This window comes from Poromitra crassiceps (genome assembly GCF_964638095.1).
Source record: "Poromitra crassiceps genome assembly, chromosome: 13".
Lineage (NCBI taxonomy): Eukaryota > Metazoa > Chordata > Actinopteri > Beryciformes > Melamphaidae > Poromitra > Poromitra crassiceps.
This window is the reverse complement of record NC_139644.1, coordinates 41,677,376-41,695,717: the sequence shown is the minus strand read 5'-3', so window position 1 is coordinate 41,695,717 and position 18,342 is coordinate 41,677,376. Positions and strand designations below refer to the sequence as shown.

The 18,342-nt window shown below is 44.6% G+C and overlaps 1 protein-coding gene and 1 pseudogene across 3 annotated transcripts in view; one reads left to right on the top strand and one right to left on the bottom strand.

The window, feature by feature from the left end:
• Positions 1 to 3,291: 3,291 nt before the first annotated feature.
• Positions 3,292 to 18,342, bottom strand: part of arhgdig (Rho GDP dissociation inhibitor (GDI) gamma) — a gene marked incomplete at its 5' end in the record, with an annotated part of 59,131 nt that continues 44,080 nt past the window's right edge. For both annotated transcript variants that reach the window (XM_083649263.1, XM_083649262.1), the window contains 3 exons: positions 3,292 to 7,586; positions 9,453 to 9,516; positions 15,076 to 15,152. In XM_083649263.1, coding sequence (XP_083505389.1) covers positions 7,387 to 7,586; positions 9,453 to 9,516; positions 15,076 to 15,152 — 341 coding nt within the window. In that variant the 3' untranslated portion in view covers positions 3,292 to 7,386. The remainder of the gene's footprint in view (positions 7,587 to 9,452; positions 9,517 to 15,075; positions 15,153 to 18,342) is intronic.
• Positions 9,580 to 12,824, top strand: LOC310787833 (phosphatidylinositol-binding clathrin assembly protein pseudogene; annotated as a pseudogene). Its single transcript has 2 exons — positions 9,580 to 9,654; positions 11,156 to 12,824. The product of its transcript is annotated as a phosphatidylinositol-binding clathrin assembly protein pseudogene (transcript).

Genomic DNA, 18,342 nt, shown 5'->3' with positions numbered 1-18,342 from the left:
CGAGGTGCCCTGAAAAACAGGCTAATAATACTGCAAATGTATTTGTACTGCATGCAATAATGAATACATGACACATGTACTGTAATTAGATGGTGGACTGGGCTGGAAACATATTTATCCACGCCTTCTAAAAGGTTCACAGGAAAAGCTAAGAGCATTTTGGACAGGAGAGCAGATCAAATCCTCTGAGATGTTTGCTGGCTGCTGATTTGAGTGATTTTCTCCTGCTGTTGCAGGCAAATGTTACATTCCTCTGTTTTGTCTTCATAGTTCATTTGATCTACTAATACACGTATACATATTACATACACATTTCACAATTATGTGGTGGGTGAAGGGGCGAATCATTGCTCCATCCGACATACAGCAATTTGTTTTAAACTTGTCTCAGCATCAATGTACACTCAGGCAACACTGCCCACCTGTGGTCAACTGAAGACATGTTTCTGTGTGCTCCAGATTCTTCGTTACTTGTGATATATGAAGTTTTAACGTAGGTTCAGACAGGACGATCTTGATCTTCACCGGTTCCACAGTCACTGCACTTCTCCTGCTTGCTCACCTGGTAACCTGTCAGCTTCCTGGTGATAATTGAATAATCAGTGGTTGCCTCCTAGTTTCCCATAAGCCAATAGCATAGCAACACATCACCTCATACACCTTTGCTCACCTGCACTTCTAGCCTATCACATTGTGGCACTCCCCTTAGGCAGCCTATCACATGGTTGCTGTGTGCATAAATATGCTTTTCTGTGTCTCATTCAGTCTCTCTAAACCCTGCTGGTTGACGCACACCCACCACCTCCCCGTCTCCGCCAAGTTTCCTTGATCCATCAGTCATCAAGAGGTTTCACCAGCACCAGTATCCTGACTCCACAGGGGGTGTAAATGGCTGTGCGGTTCGAGCTGACCCAGCTCGATCTCGATATCTCCCTGTGGTGTCAAGCTCCAAAGACTAACTAACTTTCTCATCATAATATTCTGTAAAGATCATTCATCATCATTATAATAAAATCATTGTTTATTCATCAAGTCTCCTGATTGAACCTCCTGTTCTGAGAAGCACCGACCTCCCTCTGTGGGGGAGCTGAAGCCCAAGAAATATCCTTCTTCATGTTTCTAATTGTCAGCTGAGGTAAACGTGAAGTGGTTAAATCACAACATTGTGCGTGAATAAAATAACATAAAGCTGCAAACCGTGGCCTCAGATATTAAACATATTGGCCATGGCCACCATTCTCTTAAAGACCAAATATGAACACCTATCCACCTTATTTTTGAGTGGCCCACTGTAAAAAAAAAATTGTGGGTACAAGGTCCGGTTTAACGTGACTTATTGTTGCAGCTTGCCATTTCCTTTCTTATACTCGGCTTCAGACCCGAATTATAAAGCGGAAACTGGAGTACGTTATAAAAGTAATAAATATAGTCACTGTATAAACAACTAATCAACGCTGGGGGTCCGTATGGAAACAGTGTTACTCAAAATGGTTAAAAGTTAAATCAATTTGGTCATTCAGTGGTGTTTTACAGCCATGTAAAGTAACTATTACGCTAGCTGCTAGCATTAGCCACAGTAGCCGACTACCCACAATGCATTACGTTTTCCCAGCACCCGAAGCGATTTTTTTTCCGGATGATGGCGAAGGCTGGAGGCACCCTCTCTGCCTGTGATTGGCCTAGCGTCAAACATTCATCCAATCACATTCGCTTGGCTATCCTGCGTCTCTTTCTACAGTCTGTGGTCAGACAGACAGCAGTTTCGCTTGCTAGCATGCATTTAATGATTGTTTTGCACCTGCTGCTCACGTTTGAGATACTTCTGGTTCGCCTGGAAAGAAGGTGGGAGCAGCCGAGTACAGTCAGCCAATAAGAGGCAGAGAGGGGCGGGTCATGTCTTCGCCTAGCCTTTGCCATCATGGGAAAAGAAATATCGCGCACCCGAACGTCATGGCTGTAGAGCAGAATGGCTCTGCTGTAAAATCCTCATAGACGTTTTTTTTGTCAAGTTAAAACAGACGTTTTTTTTGTCAAGTTAAAACAGTCTATTACACCGGAAGCGGAAGACGCACCCATCAGGCATCATGGCAGCTAGAAATAAGGTAGTCTCTTAAAACAGACGAGTTGGCTTCCGCAATTTTCAAATGCTTCCGCCATACCGTCTGTAATACGTGGGGGAGAAGCATGCACCAACCGGAATGGGAAGCAGAAAGGCGGGTCTTCCGCTCATTAGTCCAGTCAGAATCCAATATGCCGCATTCGCGGAACTCGGGGCTTCTGCACAATAAGCTCGGTAACGTTAGCAACTTACCTCATCACTTTCGTTTAACTCTGGTTCCTCCAAGCCGCGGATACATCGTTTACGTCTATCAGGGTCTTCTTTCACCGGTTTCATGGGCGTAGCTTCCATGGTAATTCTGTATATCTAAAGCACTGCTAGCATTAGCAACCTGCATCGGTTTAAGTTTCCGGGGGCAACATATTTTTCGTGGACACACGTGTCGTGATTGGTCAGATTCCGTCAAACTTCCTTCCAGTCTGAAGGTTTTTTTCCCAACTTCCTTGTGCATGTTCTGGGGGTGTAACGTACAGACTGTTTAACTGCATTCGCCGGATGTAGATGAGACAGTCTGTTTTAAGAGACTAGAAATAAGGTGGATAATCATGTCTTGAATATGAACTAATTAAGGACCTATCATTCTCAACATTTAGTTGTCCAGTGAAGGTTTTCTGATGCGCTCTTTCCCAGCAACACTCCGCTTTTGGCCAGTGGGCGTTGAAAGTCAATCAGTTGTAAGTTGGCCCGTGACCTACTTTTCAACTTTCATGCAACTCCATTCATAATTTTTGGAGATATCCTGCAGACAATCAGACAGACCAGCAGGGAGGCAGTCGCCATGTTTTGTCCATGTTTACTGTTAGTTTGACTTCAAAACACTAGCCCAGAAGAAATAAAAGCCCAGAAGCTTTCAAATAAAAGCACAGAACCTTCAAAATAAAAGCACAAAACCTTCATAATAAAAGCCCATAACCTTCAAAATAAAAGGCCATACACCTTCAAAATTAAAGCCCAAAACACATACAAACCTTCCAAAACACAGCCACATATAGGCCCGGTTGTTGTGTGTGTTGTCCCGGGCCGGAGTCCCAACAAACTGCGATTTTTCATAACCTGGTGCTGGGTCCGATGGGCTTAGTGTAGTTGTCATGCATAGTTAGCTATTGATGGGTCATAGCAAGCATTCTGCTTTTGATTCTTGGTGCAGTAAAAATTCACAGCCAATACCTTACTGTTTGTTGGAATAACCTTTATTAAAAGATACAGGATGCTGGACTAGATTTCACACAGATATTTTCAGATGCAGCACTTCCTCATTATAGGCTGTGGGCTTCCCAGACACAGATAGCTGCACAGTGAACTGTGCCTTTAAAAAATATCCCTGTAAATATCTGCAGTATCATCTTTTTTTTCCTTTTTTTTTTTTACATCACAGTCAATGTTACAATAAAGTTGTAAAAAAGGAAGAGAGAATCTTGATATACCATGCAACACTCAACAAGCTAACATTCATGGAAGTTATTCTTAGATCACAACCATTTTATTTTCATTTCAATGTTCAACATCATGTTCAGCAACAATTACAATATCATATTCAAAGACTTTACACAATAATGACATTTTATTTTTTAATTTGGATTGGACAGATCCCTTTATATATATTTCTCTGACAGGCATCATTCAGCTTCCCGTCGTACGATATTTTGGTAAAAAGGTTGAACGTAGAATTGGATTCACATCGCCTGTCCTTGGTGTACTGGAGAGGTTTAGAAAGGGGGCGTCAATGTATCAAATCCTATTAGAATGCACATGCATCTCCTTCTATAATACACATCGTCTTACAGTCAGTCTTTCATTGGTTTGCGTTTCCAAAGACGTGCTGCCATGTTGGATGAAGTCATCACCAAATCATAGTTCTTATGAGAAAAGGTCATTCTGAATGTGTGTCTTTTCATCTCTGCATTACCACAGTGTGAAAAGGCAAGATTTGGATTTGTAGTATTGGCTTGGGAGTCATTTTGCTACTAAAACGAGTTAAACGCTCTTACTTCCTGAACGTGTTTCCCTGTGTGCGTAATGAGGAGAAACGATTCTATTGTTTGTGTGGTGGAAGTGTTTACTGTGGTAAAACAGTAGAACTGAATCAAAGGCTATGGGATTGGGACAGAACTTCACAATAAATCATGACAAACTGTGATCATATAAAATAACCTCTTCCATAATAGAACACCTAATCCATCAAAAGCATAATCAATCTATATGCTATCAAATACAGAAGAGATGACATGAATGATTCTCTGAAAGCGGTACTTTAGTAGTTCAGTAACTAAAAAGAAAATACATACAGTAGGCCTATATTAAATACATGTCCGATATGTCAAAATTGATGTTCTTTGACATCTGGGCTTAAAACCGCAAGGGAGAAAGCGACAGGGAGGGTGGAGAAGTCCTGGGATAGAAGTTAAAGCAAAGAAAATATCCATTTATCTCACTCAAATGTATTTTTCTTGCATCTTCTACACATTCTAGTTTTAAACGTTAGATTTGATACTGAGAGTCACCTTCTCTGCTCTGCCTCTGACCCTTAACAACCCTGCACTAAATATCCAATACCTGTCCTTCCCAGGAAATAGGCTGAATTATAAATGTGGAAGAAGTTGAGACAATCAATTGTGGATCGATTGTGAATGGACTATGCAAAAGGCAGCCAACTCTATATCAGGAGGATGAATATACTCGTAATGTTTTGTCCACTAAGGAATACTGAAGCAGTGACATTCCTGAGGACAATTCCATTCACTGGTTCTATAAAACAGACTGTCACTGCCTACCAACTGTATGTGGTGCCGGTTGGACTATAGACTGTCAATCTCACTGGGAATAAACATTCCTCTTGATACAAATCAACTGTGATAGAGTACCGCAGGGGATGATGTATATTTGTAGGCGTACCCAGAAGTTCCTTCACTTCCTGGTTCCTAAAAGTGAATGGGATTTTTGTATGGGAATTTCAGTTAAATCCATGAAATAAGGTCTGTTACCAAAAGTTCATGAAACCAAAAGTTCATGAAACAGCGAACTTCGTGTTCAGCAAGAGGATCTTCACAGATGAGGACCACTTTTATGACTTTTGAAGCATTTTCTGAAAATTCTGTTAAAAAAGAAAACTCATTTTTGCTTCAAAGGTCAAATCATTTGTGAAGATTATCCTGCTGAACACAAGCATTTAACTGAAATCCCCATACAGAAATCCCATTGACTTTTACACATAGGAAGGAGGACTCATTCCTGCGGTACATAGACATTCATCTTGATACAAATCAACTATGAAGTTTCCACATCGGATAGATTTGGCTGCTATTAAAGAGCGTGGTGCAGGTTAAAAAATATATATACAGTTTGGGTTCAAGATTCTTATGAAAATACCCCCAAAAGACAAAAACAAAATTAAAACATGCCCCCAGGGCAAAAATATGGAGAAAAAGGTGGCATTATAATGCACATGCTAAAAAATGTAAATAAAAAATAAAAAGCCATCTGGGCAGATACTGTAGCTCCTGTGACGTCAATCGGGCTACTGTACTTATACTGTAATAATAATTATAATAAACAGTCAACAGTCACAGCAGAAAACTTTCCAAAACACCACACACGTACGATAATTATCATATTTGTACGATAATTGACCTCCCCACCAACGATCATTTTGACCCTCTGCTACGATAATTCAACACTGCGCAGAACGCATTTCGGCACTGAAGGAGCAGGACAAAAATCAGCTACGCCATCATCAAAAAACAAAAAAAAACAAAAAAAAATTGGGGATGGGGGCGTGGGCCCGGGGCGGGCCCACCCTCTGCCCCGGTGTACGCTCCGCTACTGTCTCAGGCGGATAAGAAACGCTTGGCGTACGGAGGTAATGATCCGAGGGAACGCCACGTGTTATGTTCCATTTGCGGGTTTTCAGGTGAGCGTGCCAACTGCTTTATAAAAACCAGTCTAGATGCAGCTATGTGTGTGTGGGGGGAAAATAACAAAAAACAAGACAGAATCCGATTGCTACATAAAAGTCCCACATATTAATGATAATTGATAATTGATTGGATTTATATAGCGCCTTTCTAGATACTCAAAGCGCTTCACATATCAGGGGAGGGAGGGGGAGGGAACTCAACTCATCCACCACCGATGCGTAGCACCCACCTGGGTGATGCAAAGTGGTCTCTAACCTGCACCATGCTCTTTAAACTGGTTCAGTGTTCTACAGACACAGCCTGGTTGCTTACAGTTGCATTTCCATTCAGTACACTGAGTGATGTCATATCAGGTCTTCAGAGGTGAGACCAAGTCAACTGTGCTCGTGTCCCAAGTCAGTCTCAAGTCAGGTCCATGTCATTAACATCAAGTCCCGTGTTGAAATGGAGATGACCAAGTCAGGTCCAAGTCATTAATGTCAAGTCTCAAGTTGAAATGTAGAACACCAAGTCATTTACACAAACACAAGATTGTTTTGTCAAGACTTTAGAAACCTTTTCAAGTCATCAAAAGTACAAGTCAACTCAAGTCTTCTATTCATGCATAAGTCAAGTCTCAAGCAAGTCAAACTGCAATGCAAGTCTGACTCGATTCCAAGTCATGTGACGAGTCTCCACCTCATGTCGATCTGTGCCACTGTCCCATGCCAGTGTGCTGTGCAGTTTACTTAACCATAATTGTAAACACAGGTCATTGGAGAACCATGCTTTATTTAGTTCTAGTTCCAATTCATCTCTCCCTGTAGAAGTGTGCCTCAACTAACTTCTACCATCATTACTGCCGGTGCTGCTGACCGTTTGCTGCTGTCGTGTAGGTAAGAATCAATGAGGGGCAGAATCAGGAGGAAGAGAGGAAGGGAGGGAGAAAGAGGGAAGAGGAGGGAGAGAGAGAAGGTTCTGCTCATCCCAAAACTTCTTGATGCCACCATCCCAGGCAAGGAGGACGGTTGGAATATAGGATAGAATGCTATGAGAGTAGAAGAATGCATTGCAGGGACCAAGAGAGAAGTCCCAGTTGCTCTTGCTAGTGAGTTTCCCTTCCCAACACTCGTGGGTTTAAGTGACACAGAGGGGAAGGGGGGGAAAAGAGGGGAAAAGGAGGACAAGGCAGAAGAGGAGAGGAGAGAGAGACAAGCTGCGTCGCGTCTCTCTCCTCTAACAGAGGAGCTGGAACAAAGGTGGACGAGGGGAAGTGAAGGACGGACAGAGACGAGGTGAATCAGAGGGAGGGATGAGAGGGGAGAAGAGAGCAGTGCTCTCTCTCTCTCTCTCTCTCTCTCTCTCTCTCTCTCTCTAGTCGCTCCAGTCCTTCTTGATGTTGAGGTTCCACTCCCAGCTCAAGTGCTCCGCCTTGTCGTCGTCGGTGAAGCGGGACTTGATGTTGTAGGTGCCGCGGACCAGCATGCCTTTGGGCGTCTCTTCCACAGGGGTCATAAACTCGTGCTCCGCCACCCGCGGGCCGTAGCTGCCCACCATGTGCACTGCCTTGTTCACTGTGGGGAAGACACAAAATGGACACTCAGTTGCATGCACAATAACACTGGAAATCAAACTAATATTCACCTTATTCTTTGCCCACACATGGACGCTTCCGCATTACGTCATTTCGTAATAGTATTTCCGTTTTGACTTGCCAAAAACCCCGCAGGCAAAATGGCCGCGCACACTCCCCTCCTAAAGTGGCAAAATTACTCCCCCATAAACTAACATATCTTGGCCAATACGTATGTAACATACAAAATAAAACAACCCGTAATATCTTAATTTTATGTAGAATGCAGAGGACATGTAACTGTTTAGTTAAACTTGCATTCCAGGAATATTGTGCTCTAAAGATGACGTTAGTGGAGTCGAGGCTGTTGCGTCCTGAAACGCACATAGGTTACGCCAACCTATTCGAAATAACGCATCCGAGATAGAAACGTTATGAATATAGCCACGTTATAAACAACAAACTAATGCTGGTGATCCGTATGGAAACAGTGTTACGCGAAATGGTTAAAAGTTATATCAATTTGGTCATTCAGTGGCATTTTACTGCCATATAACATAACTAACTAGCGGCTAATATTAGCCACAGAAGGCAACTAGCGCTGAACCGGAAGAACAAATACGTTTGCGTTGAACGCGGAAGAGAGAAAAAGTGGGCGTGGTGAATAAGGTGAATAATGGGGCGGTGTCCCAGCGGTGTAGTCCCCACAATCCATCTATTGAGCATGCTCAGAACTCTGCCCTTAAAGAAATATATGAGATTGTAATTGCTCGAGTGACATCACCGGTGACATCATCGCTGATGACATCACTCACTGATGACATGAGGAGACCGGAGTCTCCTAACCCTATCTGCAGAGTTAGATTTTTTTGCATGTGTGACAGGAGAATAGCCTGGTAAACCATCACGTCACGTCAACTCACATTCTGTTTCGTTCGGCCTCCAGCAGGGGGCGGACGTTTTCACAAATTACAAAGTCAATGGGCCAATCAGGGAGCCCTTGTAGTTGACATCATAACCGGACAATCAGGGATGCCGCTGGCAAATCGGTACTGACGGCTCTGTCGCTCCCAAAGCAATGAGCGTTAATGTCAGTGTTGGGCGAGTTTACAATCATAAGTCATAAGTGCCGTTATTGCAGAAATAGATCCAATAACAACAATTAAACAAGAACAAGAGTATAGTACTAGAGTACCAGCTGAGTTTCTTGGCGGAAAAGACTCGATCCGATGTTGATTGGCTGAAAGACTGGATTTGATGACGCTAATTGGCTGGAGTTGTCTGTCAATGCAAGTACTCCCGCCCACTGAAAAGACTGGGGGCAAACTGGAGGCCAGACGGAATCACAGAACCAAAGAGAACGTGAGTTCATGTGATCCAGATGGTTTACCAGGATAGCTGCAAAACCAAACAAATGTTTCATTCTGGCATCTGGTCCGAACCAAGGAACCGGACTTATCGGGTATGAACACGACCTAAGTGTATGTGTGGGGAAACTGTGGTCAGAAAGGACAACCATGTACCTTGTCTCGTCAAGATACTAAACACCAGGATTAATTGTTATTTGTTGTTCTTTATGTGTGAGAACCTGATTTCAGTTGTAGAGAAACTGTAGCTGCCCACAATGAAAAATACATACCTGTAATACTGCACAAAATACAATGGACACACACTTATACGCTGGAAAGGGCGGTAGTAGCCTACTGCTACACTACTGTAAGGGGGGTATGACACAGTTAGCATGTAAAGTGCTGTCCCATACACACACACGCACACACAAACATAATAAATAAATAAACGCAACATCTCTACACCTGGGCAATATAGTCTGTTATTTTATCTTTACCAGGTATATAGCTGAACTTACCTTTCATTCCTTTCCTGCTGCTCACATGAATGTACCTCAGACCAGCAACAATGTCTCTGTTGACCTGCAGACACACACATTCCACATGGCATTTGAACAGAGAGGATGCCGTGGTCTTTACAGTCACATGCCTCCCAGCCTTCCATCAGATCCTGGCCCCAACTGTTTCTCCTGTGTCCCAAATATTGTTTTAAGGCTCAAGGTAGTAGTAATCAATCCCAGAGCTAAAAGGATATCATTATTCTGGGTTTCAATGTCACATGATGATGGCCCAGAGGTTTTTCCACCATGACAAAAATAGAATGAACACTTGTCATTTTTTGGCTTTGGAAATGGAAACATATATAAAGATCTAATGGCTCATTTCCACCACATATAACAGCACAGTACAGCTCCACTCTATCTGGTATTACTCGGCTCTACTTGATAGAGACTCTGTTTCCATAGCAAGTTTACTTGCCTCCGCCCACACCTGGTCGATAGCGACCGCATATCTGCCCTCCGCCCATAGCCGAAGTAGGCTATAAGTATAACGTTAAATTGAAATCAATACACGGAACTTTTAAACTGATTATGAAATACTGGTGCCTCTAAATGACCTACAGTGTACATGGGCAAATGTGACAATCGGCTAGGAGAATGGATATCACTTTGTTGTTACTCAAACTCACATGCATGCACTGCGCGGGGACGGGAGAGGCGCTACAAGGAGAACCCCAGCGGCAGCTCAACAGGCAAGACCGCGGCTTCGCCTGCGGCCTAGCGGAGGCAACTACAAAGGGCTTCCCGAGGAGCGCATGTTAAAGCTGAGCAAGGAGATCGATTTTATTTCACCAGCGCCAAAGGCAGCAACACAAAAGACTGATGGAAATAACATAAGAGAAGAGAAGGTAAGCTAACTAAACTGGTATCCAGCATTGACAGTAGATGCCTACAGTAAACACGATTCTGCCTGACCAATCAGTCGTCTGCAGTGTTTTCACGTCACCATATAGTACCGGGTCCACAGCCCTAGAACCTCAACAGAGCACGGACCAAAAGCAGCACGACTCAACCCCGATCAACCCGGGTTGTCCACGTTTTTGATCGGTGGAATGAGACAAAAAAGCGTGACGAGCTGTGCGGGGCCGCGTTGATACCAGCGGTGGAATTGGGCCATAAATGGCTCTCGGCCTTCAAAAATTATATATTATATATATTGCGCATACTGTAGGTTTTGGCTGTTTTCTGAGTGTTTTTTTATAGACTAGTCGCCATTAAAATTTCCGTTTAAATGTCTGGAAAATTAGTCGCCACCATAGTCACAATCATTGATGATGTCACTCATTTGATTTATGACATCCCTGATGATGTCACAATTGATTTATGACACTTCTTCTTCTAATGGCTTTCCGGCAGACTGGATGCCTTGCGGGCACATTGCTGCCTCTCACAGTTGGATGGTCTCACTCTAGACCTGCTTCTTCTTCTTTCAAGTTTCTGGTGTTTCTCACACCTCAATCTTGGCTGTTGCGCCTCGTCTCTTGCTCCTCCTCCGCTCCTCATCCCCTCCGGAGCAACGCACCTTCATCTTCGTGAAGGGCTCCTCTGTTATTAGAGATTTCAGTGATGACATCACTGATAACATCACAGTTGCTCGAGTGACATCACCGGTGACATCATAATTGCTCGAGTGACATCACTGGCGACATCTCTGATGACAGAGCATTAAGGCCAGGGTAACTGCAGCCCAGCACAGTGTCAGCCATGTCGAGAGCAGTATTCAAGGCCACTACTCACGAAATAATGGCCCCGAAAAAGAAACACTTGGATTATTTGATCCGTTGCACCAAGGAGATTAACGTGAGCATTCCCCAAATGGCCGACTCGCTGTTTGAGAGGGCCACCAACACCAGCTGGGTGGTGGTCTTCAAGTCACTCATCACCACACACCACCTCATGGTCTATGGCAATGAGCGTTTTGTCCAGTACTTGGCTACAAGGAATACCCTATTTAACCTCAGTAAATTCTTGGATAAAAGTGTTTCACAAGGTTACTACATGTCCACATTTATCCGGAGGTATAGTCGATACCTGAATGAGAAAGCTGTTTCGTACAGACAGGTTGCCTTTGACTTCACTAAAGTTAAGCGAGGAGCGGATGGTGTGATGAGGACCATGAAGATAGAGAACCTGCTGAAGACTATCCCCATTATTCAGAACCAGATGGACGCCCTTCTCAATTTCACTAAAGCAGTCGGTGCCAATGAGCTGGCTAACGTAGTCATGGATGCCGCCTTCGTGCTCCTCTTCAAAGATGCCATCAGGCTCTTTGCTGCTTATAATGAAGGCATCATCAACCTGCTGGAGAAATACTTTGACGTAAAGAAGACGCAGTGTAAAGAAGGCCTGGACATTTACAAGAAGTACCTCACCCGAATCACCCAACTATCAGAGTTCCTCAAAGTAGCAGAGCAGGTGGGGATTGATCGAGGAGACCTCCCAGACCTTTGTGCGGCTCCCAGTAGCATTCTGGAAGCTCTGGAGCAGCACTTGGCCTCCTTAGAGGGAAAGAAAGTCAAGGACACAACCGCAGACAGCACTATGCCAAACACAAGCACAGGGACATCTTCCACTAAAGTGGACGAGTGGGAGCAGTGGCTCAAGCAGCTCCCCAACAGGCCCTCCACAGATGCATGGCCCGTCTCCACCGCCAGTGGCACCATCGGCACAGCATCAGCCATCAACATCTTCTCCACACCCATCTGCTCCAATGGTGCTCTGAAGACGGAGAGGGAGCCGTTTGACCTCCAGTCGACTTTCCAGCCCTCCATGCAGTCCAGCTCCACAGGCCTCGCTGTGGCAACAGCCTGGGCAGGATACTCCATGCCACAGGCCCCGCCGCCCCAGCAGTCAGTGGGCGAACTCCAGGTGGACTTTGAGTCCTATTTTGGAGCCGCAGACAACAGCAGCTTAAATTCTGAAATGACCGGGGGCATTCTGAAACCCACTCTGGCCGGCACCAACCAACCGTCCAATCAGCAGCCAGAGAAGCTGGTGTCCTATGACCTTGATTCCACCCTGGCTGACCTTGTGGGGAACCTTGGCATTGGAAGCAACGTTCTGGTGAAAAATGACATCCAGTGGAGCCAGCCTGGTGAGAAGAAGATGACCGGTGGAACCAACTGGCAGCCCAAGGCAACGCCAAGCACGACCTGGAACCCTGTTTCCATGTCCTCCTCAGTCATGGCCTTCCCTGTGACCGCGCCCACAGGCATGATTGGATATGGCATGCCTCCACAGATAGGAGGCGCTGTGGGCATGATGAACCCACCCACTATGATGTACACCCAGCCTGTGACGAGGCCACCTGACCCCTTTGACATACTTTGACCACTGCTGTAGGCTACCATGCCCCACTGGACACTGTCTGACACTGCACTGTTCTTATACGTTCTTTTTTTAATACTTTATTCACCTTATAATTTGCCCATATCAGGACGCTTCTGCTGCATAACGTCATTTTGTAATCGTTATTCCGTTTTAGACCCGGAAGTAGATTACTCCTACCTTTATCATTTTTAGACTTGCCAAAAAGCTGTTTTCAATCATAAAAACCATGTTTTCAATCATAAAAACCAAACGTTTTAATACTTTTTTGGATGAGAACGTAACATATATTCCAATTATGTGACCAGTTTATTAACGCCTTTTTGGACATTTTTAACGAGCAGTGAGGAGCTGGTTGTGACCGGTCAGACTAGCTAGTATTTGTCAACCCCTACTGGCAGTGAGAAAACACTGTCGACGTGCTTTTGTAACTAACATTATGCCGACCGGGTACAGCCATCGGCTCCTCGCAGCAGTAACGCTATGAGCATGTAACTGAAGTTGGCCACACTCGCCGCAGTGTAGCTGCTGAATGTTGCCAAACTTCATTCATAGTTTACAGAACCGCGTATGACGTGGTTCGGGGTCTTAAAGGTCACACAAATGCTGCATCAGGTATCAATGGGATAACACAAGTAATGTTTCATTATGCTTGTTTGGGACAAATACATATCCGACGTAGTCACAGATGTATGATGTAGTCACAGATGTATGAGGAAGCATAGCTTAAAACTCATCCATTTTGGTATCAGGGGTTGTAGATGTCACCCTGCATTATGTGCATATACATGGTGACTCTTCAGTGGACTGATGATGTCATAGACATTGTGACATTGTCAGTGATGTCATAGACATTCTGACATCATTAGCGATGTCCGTCGAGAAATTGTGATATCATTGAGTGGTGTTGCTTGCTCATCGCTCTCTCTCAGTCACTTAACTCCCTGATCTGATCAGTTGCTTATCTGTTCAATCCCTTGCCTATCCCTTCATCTCTCTCCACCCCTCCATTGATCGGACTCTCCCTCCCTCCCTCGTTAACCTCGTTAACTTAAAGTGCATCTCAAGTGGATCTTGTCTGAATCGATCCCCCCACCTGATCCCTACTGTAGACACATAGGGATGGGAATCGAGAACCGATTCCAGTTGAGAACTGGTTGAAAATGCCTCCGAGTATCAATTCCTCTTATCGTTGCTGGCATGTTTTGCGCATTGCAAAAACCGCATGACATCAAGCTCTGTGTCTGTCTTTTTTTAATATGAGAAAAGCACTGCATGGTGCGCTTTTTGTGAGGAGAAACAAAAAACTGACCATGAAAACATCATCTGACGCTAGCTTAGCAGCTGCTAGCTCGTTTGTTGTTGCTATGGGAAATGGCAGGGTCACCGCCATCGCGATTAGTTGGAGGGCGCTAGCGGTTGGGGAACAAACGCAATGTGTGAATGCAGCTCTGAGGGTGGAAACACCAGCAATGTTGAAAGGTGTAATATCCCTTTAAGAACAGGAGCATTGTAATTTATTTTAACATGTTCAAATGTTATTAGGCAGACATTATTCAGATTCAGGAGATAATTAACTAGAACAGGGACCATTTTGGAAATAAGTGTCCACACTTTTACATGTTTATCCCTTGGATTTTGTTGTCTTTTATATATCCATGATTAAATCAACCAATTAATCAATCAAACAGCTGCTTTGACAATGAAAACCTGTGTAGGCCTACTGCTTTTCCACACAGAAAACTGATCAGGAATCAATAAGGGAACAGATAAAGGATCGGACCAATAAGCAGAATCGATAATGACATTGGTATCAATAAAACCTCATCAATTCCCATCCCTACATAAACATAGCCTATATCCCTTCATATTTAATTTGGAATACCAGCATTTGACATTTTAATATTATTATTCAAGCAACCACATACACGAATATGTTAAATCTCTTTCTGAATAATATGACAGTAAAGTGTGTAAATGGACATTGTTTCTGTTTAATCTACCTACAGTATGATTACATCCATCACAGCGTCTTACAAAACTTTGTTAAATGTGCACAAAATTTCAAACCGTTTAGGCGTTGTGGACAGGAATTATGTGAAATTACGCATTTTCACTTAAAGGTTGGCTAACGGTTACATCTACTTGGTTAAGGTCAGGGAAAGGCTTTGCTCATGGTTAAGAAAAAAAATCTAAACTTTACTCAGTATTAGCATTTTAAAATGTTGCACTATTTCATGAAATTTCCTCTCACCTTGAAGTGAATCTTGACTCTGTAGTTCACTCCTTCCTTTAGGGAGAAGCTCTCCTTCTTCAGAGCCACCAGGTCTCCTGCGGAAACGCAAAGGAGAATGTCACATACGGCTTCACCTGCCACGGTTATGACTATGCATGATGACAGTCATCCCAAACAAATCCCCTATGTGTGTATGGGCAACATGTGGCAATGCCAGGCAGGCCATATTGCCTTCAGGAGGTATTATATATATATATTATATATATATATATAATATGGGGAATGAGAAAATAAATCAGAAATAAGTATAGGAATAAAAGGATCGCAAAAGAAAAAGAAATGTTGGAGAAATTGCTCAAAATCTTGTTTATCACTTTAATATACTATTTAGTTAAATGTTTGCAGATAGCCCTTCTTCTTCTTCTTCTTCTTCTTCTTCTTCTTCTTCTTCTTCTTCTTCTTCTTCTTCTTCTTCTTCTTCTAATTATTATTATTATTTTTAATAATAATAATAATCTACACTATGACAGTAGCGCTAGTAATAAGAAATAATAATAATAAAACACAAAAACTCTTTGAAATGCTCTCCCTCAGCAAGAGACTGAGGTCTGTCAAGAAACTCTCAAACGGGGGGCATGGTGGTGCAGTGGTAAGCGCTGTCGCCTCACAGCTAGAAGGTCCTGGGTTCGATTCCCACCTGGGACGCTGTGAGCGCTGAAGGAATGCGTGTCCGTCCGCATGTCCTCGAGTGCCCACCGCCCGGGTGGGGTCGTCAAAAGGGCCTTTCTGTGTGGAGTTTGCATGTTCTCCCCGTGCCCCCTGGGGGTTTCCTTCATATAGGAACCCCCTTCACCTAAATATGCAATATCCTGGTCGCTGAAGTGGTTCCTCCTCTGGTCGTTAGGGGCGCCTGTTCGGAGGGAGGGGAACTGGTTGGAATAGCGTGATCCTCCCACGTGCTATGTCCTACCGGTGAAGCTTCCCCTGTCAGGTGAAAAGAAGCGGCTGGCTAACTGCCCATGTCTCGGAGGAAGCATGGAGCCAGTTGCTGCTCTCCCCAGATCAGCAGAGGGTGGAGCAGCAACCAGGATAAATACATTAAAATTAGCACTAACGGGGATAAAAATGGGATAAAAAGAATCTGGAAAAAACAACAAAAAGAAAACTCAAACTCAAACTCAAACTCAAACTCAAACTCTCGCCACAAGAACAGCTTCTTCCCAACTGCCATCGGCCTCATCAACAAAGCCCGGAAAGCCCCTCTACTAAGTACTCTAATACACACACACACACACACACACACACACACACACATACACACACACACACACACACACACACACACACACACACACACACACACACACACACACACACACACAGGTGTACAATGCGTCACACAGCCCACATACTTACACACGTTGGTTATTTAGTGTTACTTAACCCCGACTGGCTTCCTGGTACAATAAAATGGCCTTTGTGGTGCTGTGGGGTTGAATGGGTTCACATTGATAGGAGACTATCAACTAACTACTATTATTCCTTCTCAAAACGACTTCCTAATATTACATGTTACTTATTCCTTCTCAAACGACTTTCTACAAAGTGCTACTCTAGTCCATCAAAGGTCTTAGCTGTCATTGATTGTGTTGCATAGCTGTTTTCTGTACTGTTGACAAAATGTGATATTGTAAGTGGCTTTGGACAAATGACATAATGTAGCCTAATGTAATGTGAAAAAGAGAGAGAGAGAAGGAGCATCACAGCACAGCAATCACAGCATAATCACTTGATATCATCAGCTCTGAGTGCCTTCTAATGGACACAGAGAGGGAGAGAGAGAGGAAGAGGGGGGGGGGAGATAGAGAATCAGGGTGAACGGCTGCAGACAGGTGTGTGTCGATTGGGGGAGAGAGAGGATGGAAAAGAGAGGTGGAGAGAGAGGATGGGAGAGAGAGGATGGGCGAGAGAGGATGGGAGAGAGAGGATGGGCGAGAGAGGATGGGAGAGAGAGGATGGGAGAGAGAGGATGGAAGAGAGAGGATGGGAGAGAGAGGATGGGCGAGAGAGGATGGGAGAGAGAGGATGGAAGAGAGAGGATGGGAGAGAGAGGATGGGAGAGAGAGGATGGAAGAGAGAGGATGGGCGAGAGAGGATGGGCGAGAGAGGATGGGCGAGAGAGGATGGGAGAGAGAGGATGGGAGAGAGAGGATGGAAGAGAGAGGATGGGAGAGAGAGGATGGGCGAGAGAGGATGGGAGAGAGAGGATGGGAGAGAGAGGATGGGAGAGAGAGGATGGGAGAGAGAGGATGGGAGAGAGAGGATGGAAGAGAGAGGATGGGAGAGAGAGGATGGGAGAGAGAGGATGGGAGAGAGAGGATGGGAGAGAGAGGATGGGCGAGAGAGGATGGGAGAGAGAGGATGGGAGAGAGAGAATGGAAGAGAGAGGATGGGAGAGAGAGGATGGGCGAGAGAGGATGGGAGAGAGAGGATGGAAGAGAGAGGATGGGAGAGAGAGGATGGGCGAGAGAGGATGGGAGAGAGAGGATGGAAGAGAGAGGATGGGAGAGAGAGGATGGGAGAGAGAGGATGGAAGAGAGAGGATGGGCGAGAGAGGATGGGAGAGAGAGGATGGGAGAGAGAGGATGGAAGATAAAGGATGGGAGAGAGAGGATGGAAGATAAAGGATGGGAGAGAGAGGATGGAAGAGAGAGGATGGAAGAGAGAGGATGGGCGAGAGAGGATGGGCGAGAGAGGATGGGAGAGAGAGGATGGGAGAGAGAGGATGGAAGAGAGAGGATGGGAGAGAGAGGATGGGAGAGAGAGGATGGGAGAGAGAGGATGGGAGAGAGAGACAGTCCTGATTTCAAGATGGGTGTCTAACACTATGGAACACTAAAATGTCCCGGTTGTCCCGGTTCTCAACATTCACTACTATTGCTGACAAAAATGTGTTATTGTAAGTCTTGAGGTGTGGAGACAGACAGAGTCAAACCTCATGCTGTCCTGGTGTGGAGACACACAGAGTCAAACCTCCTGCTGTCCTGGTGTGGAGACAGACAGAGAGTCAGAAAGGTGAGATGGAGAGTTCGGCCCCTCTGTCCACCCGCTCTCTCTCTCTCTCTCTCTCTCTCTCTCATTCTCTCTCTCTCTCTCTCTCTCTCTCACTCTCTCACTCTCTCTCTATCAAACACGTAAAGGCCAGTCATCATTTTGCACAGCATACTGCTGCTAACAGGCTATACAGTATAATGAGCTCTCTAATGCATTCAGCCACCGATGGAA